This window comes from Etheostoma spectabile, chromosome 4 (assembly GCF_008692095.1).
Source record: "Etheostoma spectabile isolate EspeVRDwgs_2016 chromosome 4, UIUC_Espe_1.0, whole genome shotgun sequence".
Lineage (NCBI taxonomy): Eukaryota > Metazoa > Chordata > Actinopteri > Perciformes > Percidae > Etheostoma > Etheostoma spectabile.
The window spans coordinates 8,951,328-8,972,980 of record NC_045736.1 but is presented as its reverse complement, the minus strand read 5'-3'; the positions used below and the strand labels follow the sequence as shown (position 1 = coordinate 8,972,980).

At 40.7% G+C, this 21,653-nt stretch overlaps 2 protein-coding genes across 4 annotated transcripts in view; one reads left to right on the top strand and one right to left on the bottom strand.

Moving 5' to 3' along the window:
- The window catches only part of necab3 (N-terminal EF-hand calcium binding protein 3), a 36,824-nt gene extending 31,129 nt beyond the window's left edge, over positions 1-5,695 (top strand). Inside the window, exons 10-13 of the mRNA XM_032513344.1 lie at positions 112-224; positions 679-756; positions 1,301-1,392; positions 4,592-5,695. Of these exons, the coding sequence (XP_032369235.1) occupies positions 112-224; positions 679-756; positions 1,301-1,392; positions 4,592-4,620 (312 nt within the window). The 3' untranslated portion in view covers positions 4,621-5,695. The remainder of the gene's footprint in view (positions 1-111; positions 225-678; positions 757-1,300; positions 1,393-4,591) is intronic.
- An 8,749-nt stretch (positions 5,696-14,444) lies between these two features.
- The window catches only part of cbfa2t2 (CBFA2/RUNX1 partner transcriptional co-repressor 2), a 36,630-nt gene continuing 29,421 nt past the window's right edge, over positions 14,445-21,653 (bottom strand). For all 3 annotated transcript variants that reach the window (XM_032513327.1, XM_032513328.1, XM_032513329.1), the window contains exons 5-11: positions 20,663-20,847; positions 20,310-20,563; positions 18,448-18,533; positions 17,904-18,096; positions 16,383-16,451; positions 15,932-16,122; positions 14,445-15,319 (exon numbers count right to left, since the gene is read on the bottom strand). In XM_032513327.1, the coding sequence (XP_032369218.1) occupies positions 14,984-15,319; positions 15,932-16,122; positions 16,383-16,451; positions 17,904-18,096; positions 18,448-18,533; positions 20,310-20,563; positions 20,663-20,847 (1,314 nt within the window). In that variant the 3' untranslated portion in view covers positions 14,445-14,983. The remainder of the gene's footprint in view (positions 15,320-15,931; positions 16,123-16,382; positions 16,452-17,903; positions 18,097-18,447; positions 18,534-20,309; positions 20,564-20,662; positions 20,848-21,653) is intronic.

The window sequence follows — 21,653 nt, the reverse complement described above, 5'->3', positions numbered from 1 at the left end:
CACACACACACACACACACACACACACACACACACACACACACACACACACTTCTTTGGCTGCCAGTGAGTCATCTCATAATGTTCCTCTCTCTTGTATCCTTGCCAACAGAACATCCTTCTTGTTCAGAGGCAGATGTCGGTGACCAATGAAGATCTTGACAACTTCCAAAAAGTACTGAAGAGCTACACTGACGCCACCGCAGCCCACTCTGACAACCTGCAGTGAGTGTCTTGCTTGTCAGAAAAAGTAACATACTGACTACATTGAGTCAGACTCTGCTGCTGAGGTTGTTTTTTGAACATTGAGGCAAAGGTGAATCAGGGGTTTGAATTGTGCCAACTATGCCAAAACGGATAGACAGCTACTGTCAACGAAATATTTTTTTTTAATAATTTTTTTGTTTTTATGAGACCCCAAATTGTGAGAAAATGAATTAAATTGTTTCACATTAATAACCCATTTACAGAAATACTTTCACAAAGTTGACACTGTCACTAACTTATTGTATAGAAATCAGGGCAAATTTACTGTAACGCCATCTGCTTTCCTGTAAGAAGCTTTGCTCCACGCGAGTTATGCCTGACATGTCTCAAAAGATTCCCACATTTGACATTTACAGAAATTTAGTATCCTCTTCTTGTCCCACTCTACTTTTCTTCTTTATCCTGATGACAGTGTGTCCGTTCAGAAGCTCCCGGGAAAGTTGAGTTACATAATGTATGAGTTCTGGCAAGACCGCATCTCCTGGATGAGGTCAGTATTTTGTGTGTGTGTGTGTGTGTGTGTGTGTGTGTGTGTGTGTGTGTGTGTGTGTGTGTGTGTGTGTGTGTCTGTGTCAGATATTGGCAGACTGTTTGGCACTCTTAACTGTTTGATGAAAATGTTCCCCACCAGTGAAGATGAGCAGATGGCCCATCTCTCAGTCAGCACACACATACGCAGACACACACGGGTACATTGGTTTAAGCCAATCCGTGGAGTAAGCAAATCAATGAATATATATTAATCCGCACAGACCTGTTATGTTTGATAAAAATGTGATTTAAAAAAAAGTTTTTTCACCAACCAGTATTAACATTTACAGTTACATTTTAACAGTTTTACAGTTTTGACTGCCTCCTGTGTCAACATACAATAGACACCAACACTTAATATTAAATATCTCATTTAAATCTCCATTGACTAACTGTTTTTTTAAATGCACTTTGCTAAAGATGATGCTCAACTCTGATTTCCTCTAAACTTTTTTTTTTTTTCTTTTCACTTGTATTTTGCACCTTTCTTTCTGTCTCTATAGCTACCTGCAGTCCAACAGCAGTAAAGACTTTCAGCGCTGTGTCATTGACATGCTGGAGGATGCTGAAGTAGTTTCTACCATGTTGCTCCCAGGTTTGTATATTATTTGTGTCTGCGTTCACATCTGTCTCAGTGTGAGATAAACACATGTAAGATATATTCAAACTTCCAAAATTGTGCAAGTTGGACTTTCAGTGACACATAGTTGCAAAATACAGTTTGTGTAACATTTACTTTTACTTTATTGTTTTGTGCCATTTCGTGTGTTTATGTCGGATTTTCCTTTACCTCATTTATCTCCTTTACATGTGTAGAGGTAGAAAAATATCCTGATATTTGTACGTTGGAAACGATGAAGACCTCAGACATTATGACATAACGATTGGTGTGTTCGTATAACACACATCCAGTTTTGGCACAGTGATGGCATATTAGACCCAAACTCCTTGGGTGCTGAGAAGATGCTATACATTCTGCTCATTGCCTCTCGGATCTGTCTTTTGCCTGCTGACAGACTCCCCTGTGTCAACAACAATTCCAAGTCTTTTGAGGAATACAGTTAGAAAAATAGCCACGCTATATAATGGAATTGTAAATGGTAGCCAGAAGTATCCATATCAGGGATCTGCTTACATTCACCACACATTGCAATTCTTTTGACATCTTGGGCCATGCTGCAAAATGTTTAACCATGTTTTACTAACAGGAAATGGTAGAATTTGCCAAAAATCTTTCTAAATCTGTTTCAATACCATCTACCACCATCTTAAATTTTTAGCTGTGTGTAGCTCCTTCATTGCATTGCATTGTGGGACAATAGAACAATCAACAGTCAACACTAGAAATCCCAGGCTGAGTTCCAAATCATATACCTTTTGTTATTTAATTTTAGTATGTAGTGCATCTGCCTTTATATATGCTGTGCAAGGAATAGTGGGTCAGAATAGCCAGAAAGCATACAGCAAAACCCGACCGGATGCAGTAGGACATCCAGGTATTTTATATGTTCAGATGTACTAAGACACCTCATTTGTAGAAATTGGGGCTGCGTCCAGAATTTCTTGGCCTCCTGACAATAAATCACTTTGAGAATTTGGTTATTGAGCCTGAAAGTAGAAAATGTTTTCAAATCAAGGCATTCACTGTACAAATATTTAACGTTTCTGAGTAAATAAATATCCCATATGGGGATATGCTCTCTGGACTTTGCTCACACTGGCTGTTGACAGTGAGCCGGTTCTGATGTTTTGCAGATATGTGTGCATTGCCTTCTTTTAGAGCGTGTGGAAATAAGTCCAGCAGGCAACCTTATTGGTAATGTGACTTCCACCTGACACATATTTATTCTCGTCATCAAGCCCTCAGCAGGACCAACACATGGCAGAGTAGCACGGATCACTGACACTCCAGCCCAGGCATCAATAACGACTCTTTGCTCTCATCTCGACATTTGATTCCTTTGTTGCACACCTCTAAATATGCTTCAGAAAGTGATGTGGTATAATAATTATTTCTGTTTCTTTTAAGTCCATTGCAGATGATGATTTAGCTGTGTGGGCTGCACGGTTTGCACTCGTTGCTAGGTGCTGTACGGGGTTGTTAACTTCCACATCCGTGACTCGCATGCATGCTGACTGTCTCCTGCGTCAAACACATAAAGCCCAACTAGTGTTTGTAAATTAGACAATTTAGCATAGCATTTGTGGAGCTGACAGAGAAGAGACATTCTAAAGTAGGGCCAGTCACTAACATCCTTTAGTCTTTAAGTGCTTATTTAAGGTAAATGCAAAAAATTCACCTTGTTTTGAAAAATCTACAATAACTAGTTCAAAAAGCCTGGAAAAGTTACATTTTTCAATGTATATTGTCAATATTCGATTAAATTAAACAGTGAAACTAAAATGTGACAATGAAATAATCACACGTACGTGGTTTTACTGTAGTGTTTACTGTACTTGCATTGGCATTGAGTGTTTCTTTAATAGTTAAAAAAAAAAAAAGGTTTGATTAGAGTTATTGACAACCAATAGTAGGGATGCAACTATTGATGATTTTAGCAGTCGAGTGTACCAAATATTCCATCAATTAACAAAGTAATTGGATAAGAAATACTTTACTTTACCTTGCTTTATTAAAGAGCTGTAGTAAATATACAAAAGAGAAAATAAGATAGGTCTCTTAAAATAAACAACTAACCGGGTCATAACCAATGTGGGTCCTGCCTTTGCTGTTATCGCCAAAATATCACCAATGTCGCCCACATTAAGCTTTGTTTTGGCTCTGCGGAAACCTTTGGGTGATGTCACGGATACTACGTCCATATTTTATGCAGTTTATGATCATAACTAGCAATCATGTTGATTTATGTGAAGTGGGTGCGTAGCGGCAGTTTTAGTTTTTGTTTCAGCTTGAAATGATCCCAGACTTGTGACACTTACAAGTATCCATTTGAAACACAGCAGGTACATAGTTTCATGGATTAAACTCTTTGCGTCAATGATTTTTAATAATTGAATTACTCAAGCCATTCAAGGAATCACTTCAGCCCTAAGTGATTGCAACCTGGCGTGAGGGATGCTTGCTTCATTGCCCGTTCTTGTCCACGAGAGACATCATTAGTAGGTTACTTGCTGCTGAGGATAAAAATGCCCTGATTGGGAGAAAGACGCACGATATAGTTTACAAGGTGCACGTCAGAAGCGCAGGAAGGATTCGACTCTGGAGTCAAGAATAGAAAAATAAATAAAGTACGATATTATGCTGCTCAAAGCAGTGGCCATTATTGTGTGTGTGTTTGGGACAGTCACCCAACGAAGCCTTTATATTTTTTCCAGAAGGTGCTTTGCACTGATTACCACTAAGAATCTGTTCACAGCTTGAACAAGTGCTACGCTTGGGCTGGAATGGACACCATGGTACATACTGTAAAATCATTTGCTTTGTATTTGCCCTGTATTGGCAGCACTTTGACTATCACAAAAAAACAAAAAACAGCGGAATAATGTGCACACAACTTCACAATCCTATGTCTTGTGTCTATAAAGCTGTGATTTTTTTTTGTGATTAAATGTTTTAATTGCCACCATCCCCAAATGATGAAAATCATGTACACGTCAGTCCGCTAATGGAAATGTTTAACTGACAAATTGAAAAGTTACAGCTTAATAAAATGTAAATTACATGAACTATTTTAAATGTACCCTGACGTTTCCCTCAGGAGTCCTAAATCGAGTTACACGGTAGATTGGTGTGGGGTGACCTAACTATTTTTTCTCTGTATGTGGTTCCTCAGCTTCCTGGTGGATTATGACTAACAACTAGCAAGTGAATCCAGAATGTCACATCTCCTGCCTACACTGTCACACGGACAAAGACACACTGGTGTATCAAACCTCTCACCCACACATGCAACACGCAAACACACACACACATACACACATACACACACACACACAGACAAACACACACGCACACAGACGAATTAAAAGGCATCCATGTGTTTGAAAGCAACAGGAGACAGAGACAATGCCGTCATACAGCGTTCTCCAGCAGCATCTTTTAATGTTCCTCTGTCTACGACAGCTTATTATTGTGCCGCTTATATCAAAAGGGATAGTTGCACCCTATAGCCGATACTGACTTGAAAGTGACTGATTCTCTGCAATGCAAAAGCCTGTCTCTTACCCGGCCTCCTCTCTCCTGCAGTGTTTGTCCTTTTATTATGCCAGTGGAGAACAATCAAAAAGAACCTAGTATAGGCTACTAGAGCACATCCAATCGAGATGAAAATTACCATGCCAGTAGTGTCATTGTGCTTTTGATGAGTTATTTACTGTTTGAATACAATTACAGTAGGAAGAATCAGCAGAGAGGATGAAGAGATGAAGGTTTCCGCAGCCTAAACATGCATGCTGATGACTGTGGCCAACAGCTTTCAGTAATAGTTCCTTTAACCCCTGGCTGCACGTGCTGTATGATACTGTAGCACTGTTATTCTTTCATTAGCTACTGTCATGTGCACAGAAGGTAAAAAAAAAAGAAAAGCTATTGATAAAAAAGCTACACCTGCCCTGACATCTGCAGTATAGACTAGTGGTCAGTTTATATTAGTTACATCTCCTCTGAGACACACTCTTTGTCTCAAAAAGTGGGGGTATTAAAAGGGATTAACACTTTGTGAGATTTCATTGCATCACTAAGTTATAATGACAGTATATAATGTATTTATTTTGGTTATGGTAGAGTATTCCATCTGTACATATGGAACACGGATATATTCATATTTCTGTTGTGTCTTGGTTTCGTAATGTAGCCTGTACCCCACCAATTGTAAACAAACTAAAAAGCAACTGTAATAAAATCATTAAAGCTACTAATTGTTTTGACAGGTGAAAAAGCCTCTGAATCTTCATTTTGACAGATAGTTATCTCTGATAGTGCACACAGTGACGAATCATGTAATTATTATATCACTCGTCTTTTTAGCACTGATTTTCACCCAAGACGTATGTCTGGATGAATAGCTTGTTTGGTGTTCTTCAGCAGGAAGTTGCTAACTTGTCTCTCTGCCATCTGGTGTCAGGAGGTAATTTACAATAAGTTTCTCCAGGCTTTTTTGTTCTCAGACTTGAAAGGAACAAAACAAATGTAACAATTTTAAAGAGGATTAAAAAGCTCAGTAGAGTGTCCAAGTTGGATTATTCTCAATGGGTACATCACAAGCAACTGCTTTCACATTACATATTGTCATTTAAATCAATGTCAATACCAACAATATTAAATTGATGCTTCTTTAAGTGGATTCACCAGTGAATTTGAGGTGATTGCATATACCAGATGAGTCTGGATTTAATTCAAGTAAGGTTTAGAAATCCAAATAATCCAATAAACAACAAAACAAAACATATTAGCCTGAAATGGTTTTCAATTCTTTACCATCAAAACTCCATTTCTGTTCATACTTTGACCAAACACTGAGATAAGGACAGCACTTAAAATTAATTTGAGGTTTCTGTGGATCACACTAGACACTGACCAAGATTACCTGTATGAGCAGAATGCAGGACAATTATTGAGTCCTACAGACCCAACTATGACTACTATGACCCGTGTATTAGCTTCGCCAGGTTCAACCCATTCTCATGAACGGGTTATGTATGATATCGCACGAATAGTTATGCACACTAACACGTACGAAATCATATGGAAACTAGGAGACAGCCAGCTGGTCACGAGACACCAGCTACTGAGCGGCAGATGCTAACTGTTTAAGCTGCTTCAGAGCTTTGTGACGTGGGTGCAGACCTCCGTCACAGCTCGCCGTAGCAGCGGCAGTTGGTAGATGTGTTTAGCCGCTACAGAGCTCTGTGACACCGTCGGTGGTGCTTCGCATGGGGCTCCGTCAGGTCAGCAATTGTTGGTGGTTCAGTTACCCGAGCTCACAGCTGCTGGTCATTTTGGCGGAGATTGCGGTTAAGTTTAGATAAGAAAAAGTGAGCGTTGTGCGAAAAGAAAGTTAAATTTTACTTACTTACCTGGAAACTTTATACATTTTTTGTCTGCTATATCTTTACTAAATTTACTTCTGATACTTATGCGACAAATCAACTATGTAGAGCCCACACATGGGCCGTTGATGAAAAAATTGATGGCTAATTGCAAATTTTGTGCGACTGTGTTGGAGTTCAGAAGCTTCACAGTCTAACGTGACAGCCGGCCGGTGGCTTTTATAGGATTAACTGGAACTAGTGCTGTCAAACGATTCAAATAGTTAACAACAATTAAACGCATTTAATCACACATTTTTAAGTGCGTAGACGCAGAGGAGTCTGCGGGGCTACGCCTTTGATTCTACCTAAAACGGCCTTTAAGGTTTTGTAACAGCAGCAGTCAATGTGGTGCTCACAGTTAAAAAAAAAAACAACAACGTGAAAATCATATCATTTTGTAGCTTTTTGAACATGTGTTTTGTGAGAACAGGCTGCCAGGTTGCATATCTAGGAGTTTTTAGATTACTATGCTAGAAATTACCTGGTGTTTTAAAACTCAGACAAGAAGTTAGGAGCCACTGCAATTACACCATTACACAAATGCAGGATTTATTCTCTCCAATGCTGCAATACAAATGTAGCAACAGTGCACTGCGGTATATACATACATATTTATATATATATATATATATATATACAGTACAACATCTGATTGCATGATTACTGGCAAATTGAAGCCCTATCTTCAGCCTCCTGTCAGGCAGGCTGTCTGCTGATAAAACCAAATGAATATATTGTGGCAATCTGGACTGTAGATGAGGCTGGAAGGAGGTGTACCCACACCTCCTGTTCCTCATCTGTTGAACACTTAGGGACAAGTGCCACCACTCCATATATTACCAACCCTGGAGAGAAGGGTCCATGCCACATCAAATTATAGGTAACAAAAAAAATCTGAATTTTGAGGAACATTTCCAGAAGATGTCACAGACAGATAAAGGATACAAATGTGTTTCTTGATAGAAACAAATCACAAACATTATACAGTATTTCTTTTTCTCTTTCCAACTGTTCTCCCAAAATAAACTGCGGCTAGAAAAAAAACCCAATTAAAACACAAGTGTTTCAACACAGTTCATTCAAACCTGTTCCTCTGAAGTCAAAGGAATACATTTGGGAAATACTCCTTTCAATGAGAAGATCTAAACTCAGTAAGGAGAGGCTCCCTGTGAATTCCTCATACATACAGTAGGTATATTTTAATCCGGTGCGGGAATGGCGAACCCTGCCACTGACAATGACTATCACTAAATAAAATGCTGTTTAATTTACAAAAATCTCAAGGATTGTGACATTTAAATGCATCAATAGTGTGCTTTTAAATGTAAATACCTCAGAGTCTCTAACAAAACCTTTTGAGCGCTATTCTAACTGATTTATTATATATCTTGGAGATACAGCAGAGATTAACTCACTGAGTCTCTGTTTCATTTTGCAGACAATATAGATATTCAGTTGTTGTTGCTGCTGCTCCTGCTGGATAAGAGATGTGTATAGTGAAACCCCTGTGGAATGCAATATTCTCTGAAAATACAACTCAGGAGTCTCAGAAGATTTCTTCTTGCAGTTGCACATTCCAATGAGATACTGAAACAACATAAGCACTGATTGACTTCTTTTGCTGGATAGATGCCTCATGTGAGCATTACTTTGAATATGGCACATTTCAATACTTCTTTTAATTAAATCAAATGTTCCTATGATTCATTTTCTGGTCTTGAAATGTACCTTTCTGATAAGGGAAAAGGTTGTGGGACACTGATGAATAGCAAATTATTTTTTATTTAAGTTATTACAGTTATTGGAATACCACTGTGCACCTTTTCTCCAGCAGGTTTAAACAAAAGAGGCCTTTTTTATTCATGCAGGTGACCTTGACTCTGATGTGGGCAAACACAGGTCATCACTTCAGGGAGCCCAGGGCTACGGCAAAGGTGACCAAGTAACATCTGTTGTCCTGTTTCATTCATCCCTATTGCCATTTCCTCCTCCTTACTTTATCGTGTAGAAGACAGCACAGAAGGCATCCAAAGTCAAATGCTTGTGTCTCCCGTCTGTGTTTGTGTTGGAAGAATAAAAGTTGTGAATGTAGAAGATTTCGGAAAACATTGAACAATGTCAACACAATGGCACAAGATATTTTACAATCTGATCTGTCAGAGTGTTTCAGCTCACAGACACAACTATACAACCATATGTGAGGTCAAAGAACAGCAAATAAAAAGAGCAAGTTCTTGAGATTACCATTAGTACACAACATGATAAATTATTGTTGCGTGTCTGACGTGTTCAAGTGCAACTTATCTCCACCGAAACCCAAAGACTGTGGGCCAAAGGTGAGACAGGAACAGCTGTTGTCCTATTTCATGCCTCAGTTTGTTCATTTCCTTCACCCTGGAAACTTGATTGTGTGGGAGGTAACATGATGAAAGGGCGACTCGACTCTCAAAGGCTGAGTCACTCGTCCTTCTTTACTTCAAGACTTGTTACACTGACTTGGGTTTTTGCAAATGTTTCTGTATCAATTATTAAATAGATCATTGTCCTGTTATGCAGAACATAAGAGCTACATTTTATGCAGTGTCTTTGTTACAATGTAGGCCCAGCACAGCAGCAGCAGTCTTCAAAAGAATTCTCAAAATCAATTACTGTTACTCCTGTCCTTGAGGTACATTAAGTGTTCATAAAAGCGTTATGTCAAAAACCACTTGCACATTTTACAAAGGAACAGAGCATGTAATAAAACTGTCTGTGAGGAGAGATGTGAAGATGTTAAAAAGACAGATGGGGAAGAACAGTTTTATCATCAAAATGGGTTTTTCAGTGTCATGTAATGTCTGTCATGGGAGTAAGATACCGCTCAAGTGAACTTTTTGTCTCTTTGCGATAACAAACTGTGACAGATCCTTCAACACCATCATATAATTCATAATAATATAAAATATCGACCAGAGGTGACAGACACAATGTTAGCTCCCTGTACATCGCTACATTTTTGAGTTTGTTTGTGTAATGCACTGGATTTGTGTGCCATTTAGACCGTAATGTTGTCAACCTTAATTATCCTTACTTTCATTTTCTTAAAACTGTGCCATTTTCAGCGTGTAGCTGGTTAGCTCTGAGGTTCTGGTTGTTGTTGCTAAAGCCGACAGAGTTTGAGAAAATAATAATTTAACAACTATTCAATTGATTGCCATGACATTTGGTACAGAGATTCATTCTCCCCAGATCCTAAATCCTACGGATTTTGATGATCTTTGTTCTCTAGCTCCACCATGTGGTTCACATGTTTTGCTTTTAGTGAGATGTCATCTGTCAACAACTGTTGGATCTTTGCCATGGAATTTGGTCCAGATATCAATGTTCCCCTCAGGATTATTATAAGAACTTTAGCAATCCCTTGACTTGTTATCTACTGCCACCATCAGGTCTAAAATTTTACTTTGGTTGCCAAGCTGTTTTCAATAAATATAAATGAAGATATTAACTTAATGCTGTAGGACCCAAGAACATATATACCGTATACACATAAAATAAAAAATAATCTATCCCTTAAAACAGCATGTTTCTATCCATCATTCAAGATTCACATATGGACCAGATAAGTAAAAACACGTTTTAAGAAAAAGTAGGCATTCAAGAGAAACTTGAAAGGTTTACTGTACTTTTGTGTTTGTGATATAACTGCCATATCTTTAAAGGTCATTGCAGACATTGTTAAATGTAGACTTTCATCACTCTGCCGCCAGTAAGAAGTCAGGACAGAAACTGCAGTAGGCACATCATCAAACCAGTCTCCCTCGACAATCAGTACACGACTGTGCACTGATTAAAGGACTGTTGGGTACCTCACCACACACTGAGTTTATCTCCATTCCGAGACTTGTGGGCCAAGAGCTACCAATTCTTAAAATGGTAACAAAAAAATCCACAGGAAACAGTCTCACAACATATAGAGGTATTACAACTCCAAATGTAAATAGAGGAAGTGTCCAATACTCGTACACAGGCCTGTATAACTTTCACAACGCATGCATAAAGTTCAGAAAGTTATGCCATGCTACTGTGTGAAGCCCTCGGCTATTACTTTCAAAATTAGCCCAGGAGCCTACCATGTTTATTGATCACCTTTGAGATGTCTCCACACCTTGATTGAAGTGCTTCTTTGGTAAATTCAATTGATTGGCCGTGAAAAGGCACACATCTGTCCACATAAGATCTCACAGCTGTCAATACATATCAGAGCAAAATCCAAGTCATGAGGTGGAAAGAACTGCCTGCAGAGCTCAGAGACAGGACTGTGTCAAGGCACAGATCTGGGAGAAGGAAAAATTCTGCTTCACTGAAGGTTTACCAAGAGCACAGTGGTCTCCATAATTCCTAAATGAAAGAGGTTTTGCCCAGGCAGGGCTCTTCAGATGGCTGCCCGGCCAAACTGAGCAATCAGAGGGAGAATGGCCTTGTCAAAAGAGGTGACCAAGAACCTATAAGAATCTGGCAGAGCTCCAGAGATCCTGTGTGGAAAAGGGAGAAACATCCAGAAGAACAACCTTTACTGCAACTATCCACTTATCCGGGATTTATGACAGCTTGGAAGCCTCTCTTCAGCCAAGACAACACAGGAGGGACTTAGGGTCAAGTCCTCAAGTGGCCCATCAGTCAGAGCCCAGACTTGAACCCAATCAAACGTCTCTGGAGAGACCTGAAAATGGCTGTCGATTGACGGCCCCTATTCAACCTGACAGAACATGAGAGGATCTGCGGAGAATCCTGGCAGAAAATCCACAAATCCAGGTGAGTAAAGCCTATTGCATCTAAAAGGCTCGAGGTTGTATCGCTTGATTGCAGTGTCAAGGGTTTTAATAATTATGTCAATGTGACATTTCATTCATGTCATTATGGGGAAAGAGTCTGGATACTTTCTAACATGTGTAGTGCAAAACACCTGCATATACAGATCCATGTTAATGACAAGATAAAAACCTGCAAGCAGTTTTGCTGTGTCCATGACATCCGAGCCACAGCATGAAACCACTTAATATCTTACCTTCAGGATAACACAGACGTCACGATTTTGCTAGACAGGCCCTGAAACAAATAACAATGCTAATTCTGGCATACATGCCGACACACAATTACCTCTACAAACAACAGATGAGTCATGTTTTCATTTTTAGATCTAATATCATGTTTTTTGAAGACCTGTGCTTTGAACTGGAACAAAGCTGCTTAAAAAGACAGCAGCTTTTAAAAAGATGTACTTTCGTCAATTAAGAACTATGCCGATACCTACAGTGGTGGTCTCTAACCAAGTACAGTCACGCATGTATTGTACTTAACCCTTAACCACAAATTTAAGGTTATTGTACTGTGTTTAAATATTTCTACCCCACATTTTAGATGGGAACATGCATACATTATTTGACAGCTGCCGGTACTAGTTTCTTTGCAGATTAAAAATACTATTACATTTACTTTACTGATAATAAAGTATTTTATTCACAATGTGGTGTTACTATTGGTATTTGTTCTCTCTGTGAGACCAAAATGCTCATCAGACTAAAAATAGTCATGCTTTGGGATTATTTTGTAGAATTTATAATGCCATAGATGAGGAATTGTGGACTGACGAGTTTTGAAGTCCCAGTGATCACCTACTGCCTTTGTCAAAGATTTTTGCAACAATTCCCCCACATATAGGGTCTTCTGACTTGGCAGCAAGATTCAAAGCAATGACACTTCACTTCTTAAAGTATAGCTTATACTGCCACTCTGTGGTTACAGACAAAATGACATATTTCTGCTGCCTGTTGCCATCTGTTTGTGATATTTAGCTTCTTCGAAGTGAAACACAATGCTGACTAAAGTAACAGTTGAAGTATCCTCTCCTGTAAACACCGTTCCGTTTAACACAGAACCTTAGCATGTGCTGATTTGAATAATTTTTACCTTCAGGTGGAAAACATCATACATCATGCATGAATTTCCATCCACTTTAGAATTATTCAATCACTGGGAGAGCCTTCTTATTATTTCATACCTGAATTCACAGATGCCTCTTGCATATTTGAACAGGAGTCACTGAATGATTCACAACATTCAGACAAAGAGGATGCCAAAAATACAGAGGTGTGCGGCTTTTGAAAAAATAACCTCCCCATTTGTGCAGGAAAACACGTTTATTGAAGAAGCAACTGCTGTCTATAATTTGATTCATTCTAAGACACTTTAAAACATGTTGAATTAAGTTATGTATAAATATGTTGTGAGTTTAAAATAGCACAAAATTAAAGCAACAGTGCTCTTGGTATTACAGGATTACAATTAGAATTAATAATATACACATATATATATATATATATAGAGTTTATAAATGGATGTGTGGCTTTTGTATCAAATTTACACTGACTATGTAGGCACAATAGCAGATGATTATATACATTTACCATTGATCAAAGAGAAGTTAGTTTATAATACATTTTAATTAAGTCAGGCTATATCACCATGTGTTTTATTTTGTTTTACTTCATCACATATTCCATATATAAAGTCAATCCGAGAAAACACACAAAACAGTGTTGAAGTAGTTCTATTTCTTTATTTCATACTTCATGTCAAAATGTCTTTTTTCATATGAAGTTATGCCTCATAACAAAAAACAACGTGTTTAAAGAACAAAGAAAATCGTGGCTCACAAAATAAAGGCATTCTCTCATAATATTCTTTACAAAGTCATCTCACAATGAACGAAAAAAACAAGAACAATGTCTCAGTTGTAACAGCAGACTACAATAAACTTTTGACTTGAACCTAACTGCAACAAAAGAAAAAAACAACAACAACAGAATGATCTGTGCATACAAATACAGTTTTGCTCCTGAGATTCTCTGTGGGAACGAGTCGCTGCTCTAAAACTCCACCGAGGCAATGTAAGCACCAGTGGGAATTTTCTCCCTTTTAATAATTTCAAATTGAAGTGAAACAGATTTAACTGTCACCCCTTAATCTCTCCTTTTGTTAAAACTTGTACTTGAAAAGCTGTCCGATGCAAACATTGCGTTGGTCTAAGATTTGAAGCAACATCCGATCCCGCCATACACACAAACTGGTGACGCAAACAAGTGCCAAAATGAAACCGCAATCATAATAAAGTCTTAACTTCATCTTCTGCCTTCCTTCTTTCCTTCCTTCCTTCCTGTGCTTACTTGATCCAATCACCATCACCTTTCTCTCTGTTCTTTGAAGAAGACTGATAAACTGAAAAATAGTGACCAGAGTCATTATAAAAGTACATATGACGTGGGGTTAGTGTATAATTATCTCTGATTCACAAGGACATTTACAGGCAATGACAACAAATCTCTCTTTAGCGACTAAAAACTTTGGTGATGCAGAAACGGCTTGTGATACCTGAACACTTCACTATAATATTGCTTTGACAAAAGTTATCATATGCTGTACAATATTCACTGACGGCACAACCGTTTTGACACACGCAGTCACACATGAAAAACCTGACAAGATTGGCGAGCAGATATTTATGTATACAGGAGGAGGAGCTGCAGAAACGACTCTTATTGTCTGTCGGACTTTTCTTACAGGTCGAGGACAGATGCTTTATGGCTGGTACTATTACACTGTTTACATTTTCCACCACCACCTCCCTATTGTAAATCTATAGACATCAAAGTGAGAATATTGGGGGGGTTTGGGGGGTTGGGGGTTAAATCTCCACTGTCTTTTCTCATATGCCTCCCCTTTATAACTTCCTCCCCGCCGCCGGAGATAAACTCAGATCAATCATCAGTTTTTTTTTCAGCCCCTCGCAGATCCAAGATATGGGGTTTTTGGACGAAGACAGACACGTTTCCATCTGTTCGGGGAGATCTGTTCATCCAATAGATGCATTCGAGACGAGTCCTTCTGTTCTTTGCCAAAGCCAAAGTCCCAGTTGACATATCACTCAAACAGTCATCCATAATCTGTCCTTTTTTTTTTCTGCCAAAGTGTATGATGAAAAATCTGGAAACCTAACTTAACCCACGAATGGTTTCCTCTTGCTCGCTGCTGATTCAATTCTTCCCCAGTAAGAAAGAGGATCGGCGACACGTTCACCACTGATGTCCTTCGACCTCCTAGTGTCCGTTGGTCTCAGGGGCCGAGGCAGGGGTGGAAGGGGTGGAGGAGCGAGACGCGACCAAGGCCTTCTCTCCCACAGGACTGGAGACTGAAGAAACAGCGTCGAGGGCCTTGACCCCGACCAGGCCGACAGGAGACACCCCGGCTGCTGCTGCTGCTGCTGCCCTGCTTGCGGTGATGGCGGAAACTGGTTTGGGTGTAGCCTGGAGTCCTGGGCTGCAGATGAGGTGATGCCTCTCCCAGTCTTTGTGCTGGCAGAAGGAGCCGCAGTAGCGAGCGGCATTGCAGCCGCTGCACGTCTCGCTAGCTTTGCGGCCACAATTCCAGCAACACTGAGGAAGTAAAGAGAGACGATTAAGTTTTCGCAGGAAGGTAAGGAGAGGAAAGAAGTGTCTCACATGCAGATTTGTGTCCTCACATTGGTAAGCTTCTTCCAAAACCGAAACCGAACATTTGCCAATTTACAAATCAGCCACATATGGAGCAACGCTGCTATTACAAAGTTGTGTTCCTTGCCACCTGATGTATTTAAGTCCGGCATTAACTCTCTTTTTTCTTGCTCTCCAGCAGCCCTGAATGACATTTTTTAGTTACTTAATGCTCCACTATGTCTTTGTCTGTCTTTTGTTGGGCTAACAGTGGAGTTTTAGAGCTTTTTAACTAAAAACAGCGGTCTGTTTTACAACACTGATGAGAGCAATGGGAGTGAACCAAAACAGTGGACTGCAAGATGTTGTATAGTTCCGTAAAGCTGAGTCGGACAGCAGGTGATAATTATGCGAGGATTCAACTGTCACTTGGATGTAGCCGTCTGTATGTTTCTAAAAGGCTAATTGTAAGATAAATGTAAAAACAAATAATCGTGTGTGCAGAATCCCTCTTTTTGATGCAGCACTATGACTGCAGGATACTTTAGAATCTCCACAATCTGTAGCTCTGCTCACCTCACTGGAGTCCTCCTGCTCATTGATGACCAAGATGGCATCCTCTTGAGCCTTCTTCTTCGCATCAGCCAGAGTCTTTTCCATCTTAGCCCTCTCAGAAGCAATCATTTCGAAAGCCTTCTGCTCAGCCTCTGCTACTGCCTTCTGAACCTCATCCATGGCCTGGCGCTTCACCTCATTCACCGCCTCTTCTATACATCAGGGGAGACAGAAGTCTTCTAAGTTTAAACTCTGCACAATCGCATCAGTCAAAAACAGGCCTCGGATCAGCAGTTTCATGTAATGTGTGTTCCAAACATTTACATCATGCATTCTCCTCTGTAATCTTGATTATTGCTTGAATAAAATGCATTATGATCAACTTTTTATTTTATTTAACTAAATATATAAGCTTTTTTTTTTTCAATAACACATCAATGATTTCAATTTTTAAATTTGATGGAGACCTTACCAGCTTTCCTCCAGATCTCATCTGTAACGTATGCCGAGCCTGGCCGTGGAGCGAAGTCGCGCTGGGGGTCTGTGGGAAAGCAGAGACAGAAGGGATTAGCACCTGCCTCGGCTTAGAAAGATATTAAGATGATTAATTGTAAAAAATAGTGGCTGAATTTATGACTGACCGCTCAATCAAGTTAACAAGTGCTTACACAGAAATGCCACAGAGGCAGACATTGGTATTATCTTCATCATGCAGTCTTTTATTTTATCCTCGATGCAAACAAGTCTGCATATCTAGACCACACAACCAATGTAATTGTTCTTTATCAGAGTCTCGGACTGATCTGAGATCTGACAGCTTTAGAAAGGAATGCGTCTGACTTGGACGGAATTGCGGACCGACAAGCTGTGTCAACATTCTGTCTGTCCCTTAAATTTCTCTTTCTCTCTTTTGCATCTCCATTTATTTATGTGTTTCTACCGGGCTCTGCCTCTCCAACAACGCCAACTGGCTCAACTCCTCATTCCCCATCTCTCATATCCTCCATCTCACCATTGCTGTCTCTCTTTTCCTTCATTTATATCCTCTCTCTCACTCTTCGACCAGGCCTGCAGTGCATACACCCTCCCTGCCGCCATTTCCACCCCCACCACAGTTTTCCTCCGCCCGAGCCCAGGCAAGCAGGCTGGCTTCCCGGCTGGGGGCCCAGATGGTGCTCAGGCGAGTCAGCCAGCTCTGGGTCTCTGAGCCTGCAGGATGGCAGAACGGCCCTTCTGTGGCCGATATGGCCGAGGCAAGTCCTGGCACCTGTCTGTGACTATGGACCAGCAGGGGGAAGGCAAGGCTGGCACTGGGAAAGAACCGTGCCAGTACACAGCAGACCAGGGAACTAACTGTGGAGTACTCACTATCACTGTGACTTAGCTGCAGTTCTTTTAATAACCACCAGACGGCATAAAGAGTACGGAATAGAAGAAAGGCTGCAATGGTTGGTGTTCAGACTTTTCAGAACCCTGGCCAGTAAGTACACCTCAGAATGTTCAGACCAACATATCATATTGTAAAAAAAAATAAACTCAGTGTTTAAATTCAGGTTTTGTATAATATTTAAGACGTTTAATGTCTAACCATGTGTCTAATGTGTGAATTGCCAACAGTTAAACCTTTCTTCCAAGAGATGTCTTGTTTTCCCAGGATCGGAGACGGATGCTTGTCTATGATGCTACTTCATATTTAACATAAAAGGATCAGTCACCCAAATAAGCATATAAAACTTAAATCACGGAGGAAAATTGTCTGTCAAAATTTCTCAAAACTTACAAATACAACAGCATGGTAATGATTTTATCGTAATTTGGGTGAACTGACCCACTTATGCCTAACAACTAACTGATTTCCATTGATTTGGCTTCATCCTGGGGTTCATGAAGCAATCTTCTTTTTTGGACCACAATAGGCGCCAATCACAGACATAACAACAGAGTTATTGGTTTCTGCGGCATAGCAATGTAATTGAAAAATAGCGGTACCCACCCGACTCTGCGGAGTGGGGGCTGTGTGTCTTTGAGAAGGGAGTCGAGCCTGAGCTGCCTTTGCGCGGGTCCTCCTGCTCGCTCGAACGCCGTCTCCAGTAGTTGAGCTCCTCGCGGTCTGACTCCTGGCATCGTCTGAGCACGCTCACTGACCTCCGTGTCTTTTCCACCATGTCCACAATGCAGTTCAGCACCTAGATGAAGGACACACAACATGATACGGGCGTGAGTGTGCTGTAAAGCTATTTATGAAATAAGTACTGTACATCTAAATCTTATCACTACACATTAAATGTAAAAGAATTTCAGCCTCTAATTTTGAGGCCAGTGTGTACTGTATAGGGAGTTGCTGTTTCAATTAGTAGCAAAATGTAAATTCCCCGCTTTAATGTATAACATCCAGATGTGCTAGTGATGTGTCATTGCTTTCATGCTGTGAGAAGTTCCAAACTCTTTAGTGTAGGACCTCAGTAAGAGGAATTACATTTTACATTCTTTCTATATCACAAGTCATTAGCAGTAGTTGTGTCTGTCTCCAGACTTACATGGTCCAGATGCCTCCATTCATCAGCCCACTCTCTGTCTGTCAGTCTGTGGTCCACCGGCTCCTCGCGGTAGCCTCCATTAGTGCCTGATCAAAACACGCAGAAGACAGACCACAGGCCAATGTGATTAACTTTCTTTTTAACGTAGCAAAGCCACAAGTGACAGTACATGAGTGAAAGGTTTGTGTGTGTCTTATGACAAAATAAACTCCTTGATACAGCGGCTTCATTATTTCACCACTATATATCTATCTTGTGATGGTCATACATTGGAATCCTTTTTTTTCACATAGCATAAGAGATGTGACTCTTACATCCAGAATTAAGAGTGGCAGCGATGAGGTAAAGTAAATTGGGAGCGGAAAATAAGAAACAAAAGATGCAGCAATTGACTGGTCGGATTGTGAGCAAGAAAGGTGGGGTGAAAAAGAAAAGGAGAAGCCTGTGATGCAAAACAGACTTCCAGCACCCAGAATCTGCACACATCTGGAAGTCAGCTGTCAACCACACACGCATACACGCACACACACACACCCCAAATGTCTCCCTTAGCACCTCCCCTCCTGGAGCTCACAGCATTCCAGTAGGGAGACACTCAGGCTGAGTGGAGTGGCTCCACTTCTAAACACAACCAGCCGGTCTGACACTCACTGTGGACCATTACGACCATAAATACACACACACACACACACACACACACACACACACACACACACACACACCTAATTCCAAAACCGTTGTTACACACACTGTGACTAAAGCATTACCTAATTTACATTTAACAGCATAATACTTTGCTCACACACAAGAAATTTCAATTTCCTTGTGGTAGTCATCCCAAAAGGATTTATAAAGAGAAGTCCAGGTCTAAGTCTAAGCTTTTTCTCAAACAGCGCCCCAAAACGTCTTGATACATGTCCATACACAAAGACTCACACTGACTACAAAGACCTAGCAAACCACAATCTACTAAAACTGAGTAACGAGCAGCCAACAAGAGGCCACATGCACACTAGGCCTGCTGAAAAGAATAATGATACACACACACACACACCACACACACACACACACACACATGCGCCTTCCCATCAACCACTTCTCTACTCCTGGTTCTCATCAGTGTTCATCAGTTCAAAGCCACGAGTGTGTGGACTGATGTGTTTATGTGTGTGTGGTGTGTGTGTGTGTGTGTGTGTGTGTGTGTGTGTGTGTGTGTGTGTGTGTGTGTGTTAAGTGGCGGCAGGCGGGCGGGAGGCTGTCAGACAAGGGACTAAGGCCTCGTAAACACAGCACCTCTCCCATGAACATATCAAGGTGTGTTTCTGTACGTGTGTGTGTGTGCGCACGCCTGGGTCTGTGAGCTACTGCTGTTTCCACTACTTGCTGACAAGCCCCAAATGGAGGGTAGATATACACCAGAGTAGATCTAACCCTCCCTGCCTGGACAGTATGGCTCTGTTTATACACATGTGGACTCCAGCGATATATACGGGGACGGCTACACAAACACACAGACCACCCGTTATCGCAGTGTGTCTGTTTTCAAGCTAAAGTAATTTGCAGAAATGTTATTTCTTGAATAATCAATGTTTACCTTATTAAATAACTGGTTAAATGTCAACAAGTATGTATCGTAGCATATAATTATCATCATCAAAATGAGGAGGAATAATAAACGACGGATGTGGTTTGTTTTTTCTAAACTGAATTTTTTTCACTACCAGCAGCCACGACTGCGATTGAGATTTACCTTCTCTTCAGGAAAGAAATAAAATGTCAGTAGGCATTAACTCTAAATGTTAAGAAAAAAAATGATTCCAAGAACCTTGGCCAAAAGAAATAATTTAATAAGCATCACGTACCAGGGAGTCTGGGCCTGTCTTTGAGCTCGCGGATCTCCAACATGCGTTGACTGTGCTCGCGGTGTAGAATGTGTGGTGCTGCGATGTCATCTAGGGCGTAGTGCTGCAAGGGTGGAGGGGTTGGGTGAAGCTGGGCGCTGAGGGGCAGCGGGTGGGCGGGGCTGTGTCGGGGAGCGGGGCTGATGGTGCAAATTCGTTTCGCGGCGGGCTCCATGGCTGCGGGTGGACGTTCGTGGAAACCGTTCTCTTTAGCTCTGAAGGAGAGATAGCGGTGGGGGGGTTTAAAAAAAAAAATGTACAAGAGGATGAAGGCTGGATGTGTATGATTCCACTCTGGTATACTTTAATCTAACCTGTTGGGGCTGTGTCTCTTGGTAACAGCCTCCGGAGGCTCCATCAGCAGCTCAGAGGAGTCTGGCGAGGAGGCCATGGTGGTGCTCAGCAGGAGATGCTCATGCTGGGACAGGTACTGGGCCGGGGTCTGCTTGGCTGCCCGTGCACAGTGGAGTAGCTCCCTCTGCAGAAGGGGAAGGTTTGCCTGGCAAGAAGTATATACAGTGGTGAGGTTTCATTCTAATTTGCAAGACTTTAGACTGACAGACCGAGGGAAGAGGTAAATTAAGAAATCAGCCTATTTTTTTTAATATGATAGAGCATCCCTGTTGAAATGTTTGCCGCTCACATATCCAGTTACATATCACAGTTATCACCAGTATACAATGTAAACAGAAATACAGCATAGACAAAATCACACATAGAGGAAAGGAACAGGTCACACGTTGCAGTTTCATTTTTGAATTACATGACATTTTAACATATATTTAACATATGTTTAGGGCATCTAACTGGGACGTTGGTAAGACAACATTTGGTTCAACCATCTATCAGCTGATTTAAATAGCTCACGTTACTGTATTGTGTGAATAGTTAAATTCATTTAATATTGTAATTGTCGCTCTCTTTTTTGGGATGCAAATGTTCCACTAAAAGAAGTTCCTTCCCAAGACTATTTTGCAGAACGTTTTCTCCTCCTATCCTAAAATGTACTGTATGTGTGGTGTTGCCAGACATTACTTCCCAGCACTGTGGAGATTGGTCTGGCAATCCGAAACTAGTCATACCTCACATACTTCACAGGCAGATAGAGACATAAAAAAGAGAAGCACCATTCAGCTTGTTATTAAAGTAGTGGAAGAGAGTTCTGAAGCATGCAGCCCAGAACTGTCCTAGAAAGACCACCTGCACACTGTAACAGAGCTAAAAGACACAGTGTACATATGCCTCCTAGGGACGACGCCTTAGTGGGAGTAAGAGGGTTTTAAGGAGGGGCGGGGGGGGGGGCAT